Source organism: Cimex lectularius, unplaced genomic scaffold (genome assembly GCF_000648675.2).
Source record: "Cimex lectularius strain Harlan isolate CLEC.00 unplaced genomic scaffold, Clec_2.1 scaffold135, whole genome shotgun sequence".
Taxonomy (NCBI): domain Eukaryota; kingdom Metazoa; phylum Arthropoda; class Insecta; order Hemiptera; family Cimicidae; genus Cimex; species Cimex lectularius.
Window position 1 is genome coordinate 1,314,418 of NW_019392793.1, and position 13,162 is coordinate 1,327,579.

General features: G+C 34.3%; 1 protein-coding gene across 1 annotated transcript in view; it reads left to right on the forward strand.

Annotated features, from left to right (window-relative positions):
- Positions 1–13,162, forward strand: part of LOC106663683 (receptor-type guanylate cyclase Gyc76C-like) — a 72,617-nt gene that overhangs the window by 52,435 nt on the left and 7,020 nt on the right. Inside the window, exons 2-16 of the mRNA XM_014388710.2 lie at positions 6,882–6,955; positions 7,014–7,206; positions 7,264–7,461; positions 7,541–7,606; positions 7,693–7,933; positions 8,003–8,149; positions 8,479–8,678; positions 8,786–8,954; positions 9,009–9,166; positions 9,231–9,506; positions 11,242–11,502; positions 11,561–11,798; positions 12,414–12,563; positions 12,627–12,822; positions 12,938–13,078. Of these exons, the coding sequence (XP_014244196.1) occupies positions 7,036–7,206; positions 7,264–7,461; positions 7,541–7,606; positions 7,693–7,933; positions 8,003–8,149; positions 8,479–8,678; positions 8,786–8,954; positions 9,009–9,166; positions 9,231–9,506; positions 11,242–11,502; positions 11,561–11,798; positions 12,414–12,563; positions 12,627–12,822; positions 12,938–13,078 (2,612 nt within the window). The 5' untranslated portion in view covers positions 6,882–6,955; positions 7,014–7,035. The remainder of the gene's footprint in view (positions 1–6,881; positions 6,956–7,013; positions 7,207–7,263; positions 7,462–7,540; positions 7,607–7,692; positions 7,934–8,002; positions 8,150–8,478; positions 8,679–8,785; positions 8,955–9,008; positions 9,167–9,230; positions 9,507–11,241; positions 11,503–11,560; positions 11,799–12,413; positions 12,564–12,626; positions 12,823–12,937; positions 13,079–13,162) is intronic.

A 13,162-nucleotide genomic window follows, 5' to 3' on the forward strand; every position in this document is an offset into this window, starting at 1 on the left:
TCCATTTTTGACCAAAGAATTAATTCTTGCTTTGTAGTTGGAGACGAACAGTCCTGATCAGCCATAACTACGGAGTGCGGACTGGAACTGATAACATGAGATGGAGTGTCCTTGAGGTTGCATAAGGCACTTGAAACGTTTTGGTTGGCACATTTCATTTCTCCCTTGAAGGAGCGCTTCAATCACTTATCGTAGGATGTAGGGCAAGTGTTGGAAGGGACATACAGCAATAAGAACGAATAAAACGTATTTTGGGATTTTAGGTACTTACAACGTTTTGGTTTAGCAGCCCTCAAGTGTGCATTGAATTGTCCCCCTGAGAAACCGGGCGGAAAAAACCGCATGTGTGCTCTGGACCCACGACTGACCAAAACGACCAAACTACAGGTCCGTCACCCCACAGATCCCATGAGTTACTGCCACAATGACTGAACGACCTTGTTTGTTCACGAACTTAAATGTCATGAGACACGCACAGGATGAATTATTCTCGGATTTGCTGTTGAAATTATTCTTCCGCTGATTGCCTTTTTCTAAATGGCAATTAAGCCTTTTTCACAAAGTAAATATGACATATATAATAAATTCGCAGATAAAGTTGGTCAAAGCAGCCGATGGAGGGACTAAAAGACCAGTCCATGTGTAGTTATGGGGATTGTTAAATTCTAAACTTAGCATTCAATGGGAATAATTTGCATATCGAATAAAGTCATGCTATGTTGTTTTTTCTAAGGTTAACTGCTTAAATTAATCCAGTTAGGGTCGTTGAGCGAGTGTACGCTTAATCTGGACAAGATCCAAAATATTTTCCCGGTGTTTCATTTTATCACAGCACGTATAAAACTGGTACAGATATTTCACTTTTGTGGTGCTTTCCCCCCCCCTCAAAAAGAATTCAAAAATTTTCAACTCTGACGAACAATAAAGGCATTTAGGGGCGTCGGTAGCCGCAACGGTTTAGGCGTTAACACGGTGCTCATCATTGTAAGGTCTTTACAAATTGAATCAAATTCCTGGGTTCGAATCCAGCGGCCCTGCAGTACAAACGGGCTTTTTTTCAAAAACATAGGCACTCTGATGGTTTATATCGGCTGTTGCAAACCCTCGAAAAAAAGGCATTTTCTAGAGTTTTCTCTTCTATTCACTATAAAAATACGTATTTTGTTTTGAAAGTTTTTGCTTTATTACTTGCATTCTGAAAACACTGCCAAGAATCTTTATGGGGTCGTTACGTCCTCCGCTTGTTTAATGACTTTTCAAGAGGTCAAAGTTGTATATGTCCACTTTTTCGTTCCGCAAATAATTAGTTGAGGTCTAAATTTGTTTAAACGATCGAAGTGCCCGATGCGGAAAAATATTTTATTTTTTTCTTCTACTAACATAGAAGCTTAGCATAATGGTGATGCGTGGTGCCAGGTGGACGCTTTTTTAATCGGCGCCTCTCCTTCGACTTCCAAAAACCGTAACCAGTGAACAATAAAATAAAACTACTAGAAGAAAGACACTGGGAAGTATTACAGCATGTATTTAAGAATAGAAATAGAATATCTTGTCGTGATAATTTATACTAAATTATTTTACCCTTAAATCTATTTCCGAGTAAGTTAAATTCCTTCGGGATGTTTTGGATTCTTCTTAATGCAAAATTCCTTCTTAAGCTAAGATTTAAAAACGAACTGCAGATGTGTTGAAAAGTGCTTATTCAATATTTACGATAGTGATTCAATTTTTTAAACAACTTTCATAATTGAAATGTCGATCAATTCATTAAAAAACTCACAAAAGTTCTCTACCGGAGTTTGTGTAGTATCTTTATCTAGTATTTTAGTTTCAAGCTTTATCACAATTTGTAGGTTTGTTTTTGCAATCTCGCCATCCCTTGAACAAACCAGATAAAAGGCCAGATAACAAAAAATTTCGAGTGTTTTGGTCATAAATGTCCATTTTCAAAGATAAATCCGCAATATGTTCCTTGTCGGTTTCCAGGGATATAAGAGTACCGTTTCCCAGCGGTTCGATTTCAACATTTACCATATTTTTAATGAACGATGATGAACATTTAAATTCATGGAGGATGATTGAAAGAGACGACATTGTTGCCTAGTTGCCTCTCCGATGACGAACTTTCATATAGTTTTTACATAATTCAAGTATAATTATTTAAAAAATTGTTAAATTATTGTTGTTAGGCTGTTTATTTTGAAAGCGGGTAGATCGATCAATTAGATTAATTTGACCTGAGACATTTCACCATGAGGCCATATCCGTAAAACTAATCCATTACGTTACGTGTAAGAAGAAGGACGAAAAGCAATAAAAAAGAACTTCAACAACCTGTGAGGCCGGAAAACAAGACAAAACAACAAAGATGGAAAAATAAATGAATATAGCACAAAATGCCGAAACGTCGACGAATAAAATTAATCTTAATTGATTGATAAATCTTTATGTAAGGTATTGGTTGAAATGAAAAAGTGTCACGAACGGGATTCGAACCCACGACCTTCGGCTAAATACGCCGCTGCTCTACCACTTGAACTATCGTGACTAAGATCCTCTCGGACACGAACTCTCCATTTAATAAGTAAAACGAAGTATATCTTCACTAAGCTCTCCGCGGCCATCTCATTTGTCGCGAGAATCGAATCCTAATTACACGACATTTGAAAAATGGAAAGAAAAAAAACGGGAAAATTGGAAAGGTAGGTTGAGATGGGAGATTGGTGTCCGAGTGGATCGAAATCACGACAGCTCAAGTGGTCAGAGCAGCGGCGTGTTGAGCCGAAGGTCGAGGGTTCGAATCTCGCTTGTGACACAAACTTTTTTCATTTCAGCCATTGCCTTACATAAAGATTAATTACTTGAAAGAAGTTATTTGGTCAATTGGGCTACGAAATATAATGGATTTATTTCCGATATTCCACTAAATCCCAATTATTGTTTGAAGATAAAACCAAATGAAACAAGACACAGTCCGATAATTATATATTTTCAGCAGACGAAATAAATATGAAAATCTTTTGAAATAGCATAGGATTTTATATTAAATCATCATCATCATATAACCTAACTACTCTAAAGAAAATATATGTTTTAAACAAATGCAACATGTTCATTAGGTAAGTGAATAATCTAAGTCTTTTGTATCACCTAATGATAACAAAATTTGTCAACAAATCGATTCAAAAAATCTATATAAAAAAATAATAAGCAAGAACGATTAACGAGGAAAACAGGTTTATATTTAAAAAATGTCACGTAGTCACCTTTGCTCTAACAACTTAATCTATCGTGACTTCGACCACTCAACACCAACTTCCCCATCTCAACCTACAACCGAATTTTTTCTCCTTTTTGCCATTTTTCATTTCAACCAATACCTTACATAAAGATTAATTAATTGAAAGAAGTTATTTGGTCAATCGGACCACGAAATTAAATGGCTTAACACCAATAAATTAATATATACAACTAATCCAAAACTGAATAAGAAGAAGAATAACAAAAACTAAAAGGAAAATAATTACTGAAAGTTGTAAGGTTGAAGCAAAACTAGGTGTTAAATATGGTTTTGTCGGTTGGAAGTTGGAACCGTTCAAGTATTTTCCCGGTCCTTGCTGATTCGTTTTCCCTGTTTTCTTTCGGAGTTTGAACGTTCTTCGAGAAATTGGATATTTGTGACAACAAAGGTATCGCTTTCACCTTTACTGGATGACAAACGGTAGATGGGCCGAGAGGGGACGAACATTAATGGACAGTCCTAGTAAACAGTCGCCGGCCTTTTATTTAAATTAGAATAAACCTATTTGGAACACGGGTTTTTAGAAAGTTTTCTGAAGACGCTTCCAATTATCACGTGGCGTTCTATTTATAGGGGGATATCAAAGCGAAGATTGACGGATTCGTCGTATTATCGCATCCCCCTTCCACGTTTCGGCATTTTATCTGACGAGCCGCGGGCCTATAAACGACCTGTTAACTAATGATATGTTAACCGGCCTCGTCCTTGGCGTCTGTTCTAAATTTAACAGGCCCTTCAAGATCCGAGGATTAGCAAATATGTATTTTGACAATACCAAATTAGCCACTTTTTCTAAATTCTGTTAACTCGCTAATTTCATTTGGCGTCGCCGTCCATTATTGTCATGGCCCTCTGTCTGCTGGGGATTGAAAATTCCATTCGCCCTCTCTGCCACGGCCATAAGAATTTAATTAAAATTGAATGGGATCGCATTTTTAAAAGTTCCACAACCGTTTTGAATGTTTCTATATCTAAAATAACATTTTATAATGTGTATAACTTTGTAGTTTGTTATTAAAACTTAAACGATTTATTAAATTAATCCATATTTGCTTAGTGGTCATAATTGGCCATATTAATTATTCTTTTTATCTAAGGTCTGGATTCGATTCTCAGCAACTTATGAAGTGGCCACAGGGAGGTGTTAGTGAAGTAATCACTGGTTTTAATTAATAAATTAATCCATAATTGCATAGTGGTCATAATCAACCATATTAATTATTCCAATTGAGTATTCTTTATATTTATTGTTTTTGATGGGATGATAAATTAGTGTCATGAACAGGATTTGAACCCACGACCTTCGGCTCAATATGCCACTTTGAATCCCGCTCGTGACACTAATTTTTCATCTCAACCAAAAACCTAGTGATAAAAGGAATAATCAATTGGAATGATTAACATGGTCAATTGTAACCACTAAGCAAATATGGATTAATTTAATAATTATAAGAAGTGAAGACCACTTCATAAGTCGCTGAGAATCGAATCCTGATTACATGACGTTTGAAATTTCATATGGCAAAAAGAGGAAAAGTTTGAAGGATTGTAGGTTGAGATGAGGAGTTGGTATCCGATAGTTCAAGTGGTTAGGGCAGCGGTGTATTGAGCCGAAGGTCGTGGGTTTGAACCCGCTCGTGACACTAATTTTTCACATCAACCAAAAACCATAGATAAAAAGCATAATCAATTGGAATAATTAATATGTTCGATTATAACCACTAAGCAATTTAATAATTAAAAGAAGTTAAGGCCACTTCATAAGTCGCTGATAAAATGATATTATTATATTATTAATATAATAATATAATCATTATGTAATTATTATATTATTGATGTGTAATAATAACGTATAATTATTATATTATTGATAAAAAGAATAATCAATTGGACTAAATACTTTATTTTTATAACCATTGATGTACAGGGTGACCAATGATATGTGCTCCAACCACTTGTTTTTTAATTAAGCCAACTTAAAAAATAATAATAATAATAATAATAATAATACATGAATGGAAGAATAAAAGGATAAGGATGAGCCAATACTCATGCTGAGACTGTTGCTAGTCTGACTCCATTATTATTATTATTATTAGCCGTACAAGCCTACGGGGAATTTTTAAATTATGGAACAAAATTCACAATTCTAATTAAAAAAAGAAACAGAAATAAATTTTATAAATTTATTAAATTTTATGCAATTTAAAATGGGAATTTTGTATGCATTTGGCCTTCCGAATTAAGAATTTTAAAAAGAAAAATTAAAGCTTGGATGGCAATAGGATAAATAAGATTACGAGTGAATGTTTGGAGTCAGAGCTTTATAGCACTCAGAAGAGATATAGCTAACCTAAGATAGAAGGTTTGGATGTTAGGGCGTGAAATGACCTTAGCCGTTAAAACGCCCTTAAAAATTAATAATAATAATAATAATACACACATGGTTTCCAATATACATATTTTATTTTTTACCTTATTATTAACCTTTTTTCCCAAATGGGACCTTATTACTTTTTTCACATTTTTGATAGTGTCCAGTTGAAAGCATCAAAACATGATTTTTTTAAATTGGATATTCCATTAAAAATTTATTCTCAATTTTGTACAGGAAATAAGTTGCTTCCCTATAACTACACACCTTTTTAGAAATGTCTCAAAATGTTCTTAGAAATTTCTCAATGTTTCAATTATATTCCCTTATGTAAGGATGGTTAAAACGTTTGTTCGGAGTCTAAAAGACTTAAATAAGTACCACACAGGCTCTTTTTTTAAATAAACTGTTATAAAATATTAATGACTGACGACCACTGGTTTAACTATTGTGTTAACTCACCTGAGGAAGGATTAAAATAAATCCGAAACGTTGTGGATAAAAACTGGTTGTGGTTTTTTTGGGATGACCTATTATCCCACCTTCAAGGAGGAAAAATCATAACTTATATAAGGAGTTAAAAACTTTTCCAGCAATATTTGTTTTAAAAAATGATAATCTCTGTTCATATGAGCTTTGGGTTGGTATTTAAGCTACGTTGTGTAGTTTTACATCTAACCTCCCCCATATGGATTAGAGGTCGTCTGGGTTTCTGTACTCTCTGCCATTGAGTTAGTTTTTCACTTGTTGGCAGTGTTCAATTCTGGGTGAAATTTGTTTCACCTCAATTGCTTCATTCTGTCAAGAGGTGACCTGGTGCAGTTTTTGGGGGACCCCTCGACACTTGATTCGTTAAGCAAGGCGCGCATGAAGTTACAGATATGACCTGGTACAAGAATTTAAAAAAATAAATTTATATGCAACTCTATTCTTTATATGCAACAGCAGAGTCAACCCCCCGAATGCTGGTGTTTTTGAAAAAAAAATAGCCTATTTGTAAGCATGTCGAATGCCAGGGCTGCTGGATTACCTTACAGAGCTCCCTGTCAATACCTATACACACAAATATTTTTTACATCATATATTTCAAATAAGTACTGTCAAATTCTTTAACTGACATTTTACGCTCTTTGTGACAAACTCACCAAATTCTTAGAAATTTAAACACCAACAGAACTAATCAAGTTTTTTCTCCTAATGTTGCAGAAAAGTGGTATGCTGAGGCACAGTGGTCTCCCATTCAGAATGGGATGCCCCTCTTCAAACTTTTTAATTCAAAGGTATTTCATTTCTAATTCGTCTTGTTATTTTATAAATTCAATTTTTTTTTAATATAAGGTGAGGGTGTGGTGAGGGGGGGATGGTGCGGCTCCCCGCGGCACTCCTAGCTCTCCTCATACTGAGTGTGGCACCATCTTGGGCCCAGGTTATCAAGAACTTGACTGTCGGCTACCTGACAGCAATGAAGGGCACTCTCAAGGATCGCCAAGGCCTGGCAATATCAGGCGCTGTCACAATGGCACTTCATGATGTAAGCCGTCAAAAGATGAGGGCCACTAGATGTACTGATACATAACTTAAATTGCAGGTTAATGAGGATCCTGAGCTATTACCAAATGTCACTCTGGTACTTCGATGGAGTGACACGCGGGGTGATACTGTCGCAGCAACACGAGCCATCACCGATATGGTTTGTGATGGTGTTTCAGCATTTTTTGGTCCTGAAGGATCATGCCATGTTGAGGCCATTGTCGCACAGTCCAGGAACATACCAATGATCAGTTATGTAAGTTTCTTTCATATTTTACGTATTATCATGCTAAACTAGGAAATTATAGAACATTTTTTTCTTTTTGTCTTTGTAGAAATGTTCCGATTATAGAGCATCTGCCGTACCTACATTTGCAAGGACAGAACCTCCCAATACTCAGGTTTTTTTAAGCTTTTGTTTTGTTTTAATTTCTGTTCTTGTTTGTAATTTAACATGAAAAATAATTGTTGGGGATTTAATCTATAGGTAACCAAATCTGTGATCTCACTTTTACGTTATTACAACTGGAAGAAATTCTCTATAATAACTGAAGACACGTGGTCAACAGTGGCAAAGAGTCTTGAAATAGAAGCAAAGAAGCACAACATGAATATAAGCTATTTAAGAAATATACAAGACAGGCACAAATGTTGTGAACAATCGTTAAGTTGCTGTCACAGTGGTTTTTGGTACCAGATAATCCAAGAGACAAAAAAAAGGACAAGAAGTAATTTTCATAAATCTTTCGAATGGATATTTTTTATGAAACAAAATTTATTTTTTTCTTCAATTTCAGTATACGTATTTCTTGGGACATCTATGTCGTTAATTGACATGATGACAACAATGCAAGCATTAGAAATGTTTGAAAAAGGAGAATATTTAGTCATTTATATTGACATGATGACTTATTCCCCCAGAGAAGCTATCAAATATTTGTGGAGTAAGTCATTCACTTGTAAAACTATGTACTTTTAAAATTAAATAAATAAAATTTAAACTAATAATAGCATCAATGTTTCATTATTTTAATGAATAATCTTGTGATGATACAAAAATGTTTTATGTGAACTTTTTAACCACACATTTTAATTTTTATTGCATGCACATTATGTCACTTTAAACATAAAAACCCTTCAGTTAAAAAAAAAAAAACCTTTTCAGTATTTTTATGTCTTTTATTGACTATTTTATTTTAATAGATTCTTATATTTTGGATGTATTGAGATTATTTATATTTATATTTCGTATTAATATTTTTTGTTTTTTTAGAACCTTCAGTTTATAACAAACTCAATTCTTGCCAAGAGCAGCCTGGTTTTATAAAAAGGGCACGTTCTCTGTTGGTGGTTGTATCCTCACCGCCAGTTGAAGATTATGAAAAGTTCACGGAAAGAGTACGGATGTTCAATGCAATGGAGCCATTTAATTTTGCCACGCCGACATTGTTTTTAAACGGCTCATACTTGAAAGTAAGATTCAAAGGTGCTTCAGAATTTTTCAGTTATAGAAATTTTCATTCATATTTCGATCAGATCCTAAAAGTCATAGGTTGTTTATGAAATTTATTCTTTTTCAGTTTGTTTCAATATACGCCGCTTACCTGTACGATTCAGTTAAGCTGTATGCGATAGCTCTAGACAAGTTACTTAAGAAAGAACCATTTCTCAATGAAACAATCATAGAAGAAATTGCAAGTAATGGGACAAATATAATTCAAACTATTATTGACACCCGCACATATGAAAGTAAGTTGAGTGAAAATGTAGTTTAAGTTAAGTGTATAATGCAATGTATTCTAGGTATAACGGGTACGATGATCACACTAGACAGTAATGGAGATTCAGAAGGTAATTTTTCTGTCCTTGCTTTCAAACCTCGTCAGCTCGCTGAAGATAACTTTACTTGCTCCCATCAAATGGTTCCTGTTGGGATATTCCTTCACGGTGCTTCACTTCCTGTAAGTATAGAATGAATCCAAAGTTTTTACCAGTTTTCATAACATGTATTGTTTATAATTACAGGAATTTAAAATCAATACTTCTGTGGATTGGGCAATAGAAAAACCAGAGGATGAACCTTCGTGCGGTTTCGACTATGAACTGTGTGCCAAGGACGATTCACAAAGAGGTTCAATTATAGTGGCAGGAACACTAGCCCTACTTTTGTTCTGTTCAACTGTGATAACATTAAGTATATATAGAAAATGGAAGATCGAACAAGAGATTGAAGGCCTCTTGTGGAAAATTGATCCCCAAGAGCTTCTAGACTATCAAGACATTGTATCTTCACCGAGCAAGGTATTAAATTAATATTTATAATTACTAAATTTAATTAATGTGTTTGAATTGTTGTTCAACTGTGGAATGTTTGATGTGTATCTAATTATTGTTATGCATAGTTTCATTTTAACTCTTCCGTTTGAAAAATGACTACAATTTCTAAAAAACTTTTATAATGTTAAAAAATATGGGGTGTGATTTATAAATATGTACAACATTGATTCAAAATATTTATTCCTCTCGTATAAATTAAAGTTAAATAACAGAACAAATAATGAAGAACGAATCGGGGAAAGCTGATAGAAGAGGGTTTATACTCTTTCAAAGCTTATACTTTCTTTTATAAGGCTTAGAATCCAGCTTGAACTATGACTGTATAGTCCAGGAAAGTCAACTCAACTTCCATCTTCAACCATCATTTTGTTTTTCCTTTTGTTTTCTTTCCATTGAGGTATAGACAGATCAAGACACAGGGGGCAACCTCTTCATCTTCCGGTACAACGTCTTATGCCTTTTTTCAAAATCCAATTCAGAGATGTTAACAAATACTAGTGAGATTTAAAAATAAAAATAAAAAAGTGCTGCTGTGATAAACTAGCATGTGCACAAAAAGATTGATTTAAAATATTGATTATTATAATTTAAAAGATTGATATGTTATGCCAAACAATTAGAGCATGTGGTATTACAAGAAGAAATTGAGTCTAATCCAGATTTAATATTTCAAGAATTATTTAAAATGCTTCCAACACACCTGGACAAAACAAAGTAGGATTATACATATATTTACAATTAATTAAGGTTTTTAGTTGTGATGAAAAAAAGTTAATGGCACGAGAGGGATTCGAACCCACGACCTTTGGCTAGATACGCCGCTGCTCTACCACTTGAGCTATCGTGACCTCGATCCACTCGGACATCAACTCCCCATCTCAACCCCACCTTATGAGTTTTCCCTCCTTTTGNATCTAGCCGAAGATCGTGGGTTCGAATCCCTCTCGTGCCATTAACTTTTTTTCATCTCAACTAAAAACCTTAATTAATTGTAAAGTATTAATTGGTCAAGTGGACCACGAAATTAGTGAATTTAGGGAATTATACATATATATGAATTCATCTTTTGTGGCAAACACTCATTTTTATGTATCAGGGGATATGTTGGGATGCTGTATGGAAATGTTACAAATGGTGATAGCCGCTAAATCAAAAAACTAAACCAACTGATAAGCACAGTTTGTACCATTTAAAAGTTATGAGTAAAATTCAAAGCAAGTTTTTAATTCTGATCTACTATGAATTACGTTGATGGATCCAGACATACAACAGACAAATACAAATGAACATTGTGACACATATCAACATCTGTGCAGCAAGGCATCATTCAATCCAATCTATTCTTGTTGAAAACATACTGGTTTAGTGTTGTTAGTACATGTACTGTAGTACATTGCAAGTCAAAATTATGGATTGAGTCTACATACTCATGATCTTGTATACAAAATCAGAAGAAACTTTGGTAGAAAGTGAAATGTGTGGAAAATGGCAATGTCTATACCCACCTTGCCATTACCATAAATTGTGAATAAACGAGTATTCACAATTATTATTTATTCAATAGTTCAGACTTAGCTTCGTCTGGCAATAATTTATTTTGGCCACAGGAATATGTGCTCATGAAAACTATATTTTTCAATAAAGCATTTTTGCCTTATTTTTATTTTCTTGCAAACAAAAACTATTATTTATTTTACAGTTGAGTTTAGTCAGTGCTACATCTTTTGAATCGAGATGTGGCCCACAAATGTTTGCAACCACTGGGCAGTACCGAGGTATTATGGTGAGGGTGAAGGAAATAAAATTTTCCAAGAAGAAAGATATAACACGTGAAATAATGAAGGAAATGCGCATATTGAGGGAGTTCCGCCATGATAACGTGAACTCTTTTATTGGTGCTGTTGTCGAACCCATGAGGATACTTATTGTCACAGATTATTGCGCAAAGGGAAGCCTTTATGTAAGTGGATCACACCTATGTACATTTTATTTTTTAATTAATTTATTTTTTATTCAAGGACATTGTGGAGAATGAGGATATTAAGCTGGACAAAATGTTTGTAGCTTCTTTAGTCATGGACCTCGTCAAAGGGATGATCTATATTCACAGTTCGACCCTTGGGGTTCACGGAAACCTCAAATCTTCCAATTGTGTTGTTACATCTCGTTGGGTCCTGCAAGTGGCCGATTTTGGACTGCACGAATTGAAGAACTGCCCTGAGAATGATAGCATCGGGGAACATCAGTACTACAGAAGTATATACTTTGTAAATAGAAAAATTCCAGTTTCTCTGAGGTTTAGATTATTTTTTCCAAAACTGTAGAGTTTCTAGTTTAGTCAGGTCTCAATAGAAGGAGTAGAAGAAAAATTTCAAAACTTCATTTCTTTGTCTAATGTTAGAGCAGTTTATGATGTCACAATTTTGAATATTCATTGAAGTAGGAAATTTCAAGTAGTTGTATATTAAAATGAGGAGTTGGTGTCTTGGGGGACTAAATATAATCTCAATGGTAGAACACCAGAGAATTTATCGAAAGTCATGGGTATAAAAGTTAAAAAAAACTTTAAAAATATATATTCTCTTCTTTCAACTTTTAACTTTGTTGGCTTAAAGTGCAAATTATATTTAAAACTGCCACCTGAGAAATTTTGGAGTTTATAAACTAATTCTGGATTCAACCATTATTGTTTAACACGGGAAAGTTTTTGACATCCCATTTTTACCAAATCTTCGTAACACAGGTTCACCCAAATAACTGGAATTAATTAGGAGAGACTATATGTTATACTTGTCTTCCTCACATAACCAATTTTTATTTAAATTATTGAAGAATATTGTATAATGAGATGTCATAGCTATTTATTTATAGGTCAGCTATGGGTAGCACCTGAGTTATTGAGAAAAAGTCCTCCTCCGAGAGGAACACAGAAAGGTGATGTTTATGCGTTTGGAATAATTATGCATGAAATCATAGGCCGCCGTGGTCCATTTGGCGCATGCGGTGAAAGCGAACCAGAAGGTAAGTTTCCTTTCAATTTTAAAAATTGACAGTTTTATTGATACTTTATTTTAAAAAATTTAGAAATATACAAAAAGGTCAAACAAGTGCCTCAACTGGACGAAGCACCTTTTAGACCCAGCTTGGACATAATTAGAGACTCTGAAGTATGCTCAGATCAGGTGTTGTCTGTAATAGCTGAATCTTGGTCGGAAGAGCCTGAACAAAGACCTGATTTTCAAAGCATCAGGGTGCGCTTAAAAAGCATGCGGGAAGGAAAGTGAGTTCTGAATTATGTATTAGTAAATTTAATATAATCAACATCTTAGATCCATATAGAAGCTAGTTATATTAATTATACTAAATAAACAATTACTGTTTTTGTTTCTCTTCAGGCAAAGAAATATCATGGATCAAATGATGGACATGATGGAAAAGTATGCTAACAATCTTGAAGAAATTGTCAACCAGAGAACATTAGAAGTTTATGAAGAGAAGCGAAAGACAGAAGATCTTTTGCACAGGATGTTACCTGAGTAAGAAAATAATTCATAAAGGGCGTGTACGCAATAATCATGGTTGAGATTGTTCGATTGTCTTATCTCGTATTTGTCACTTTG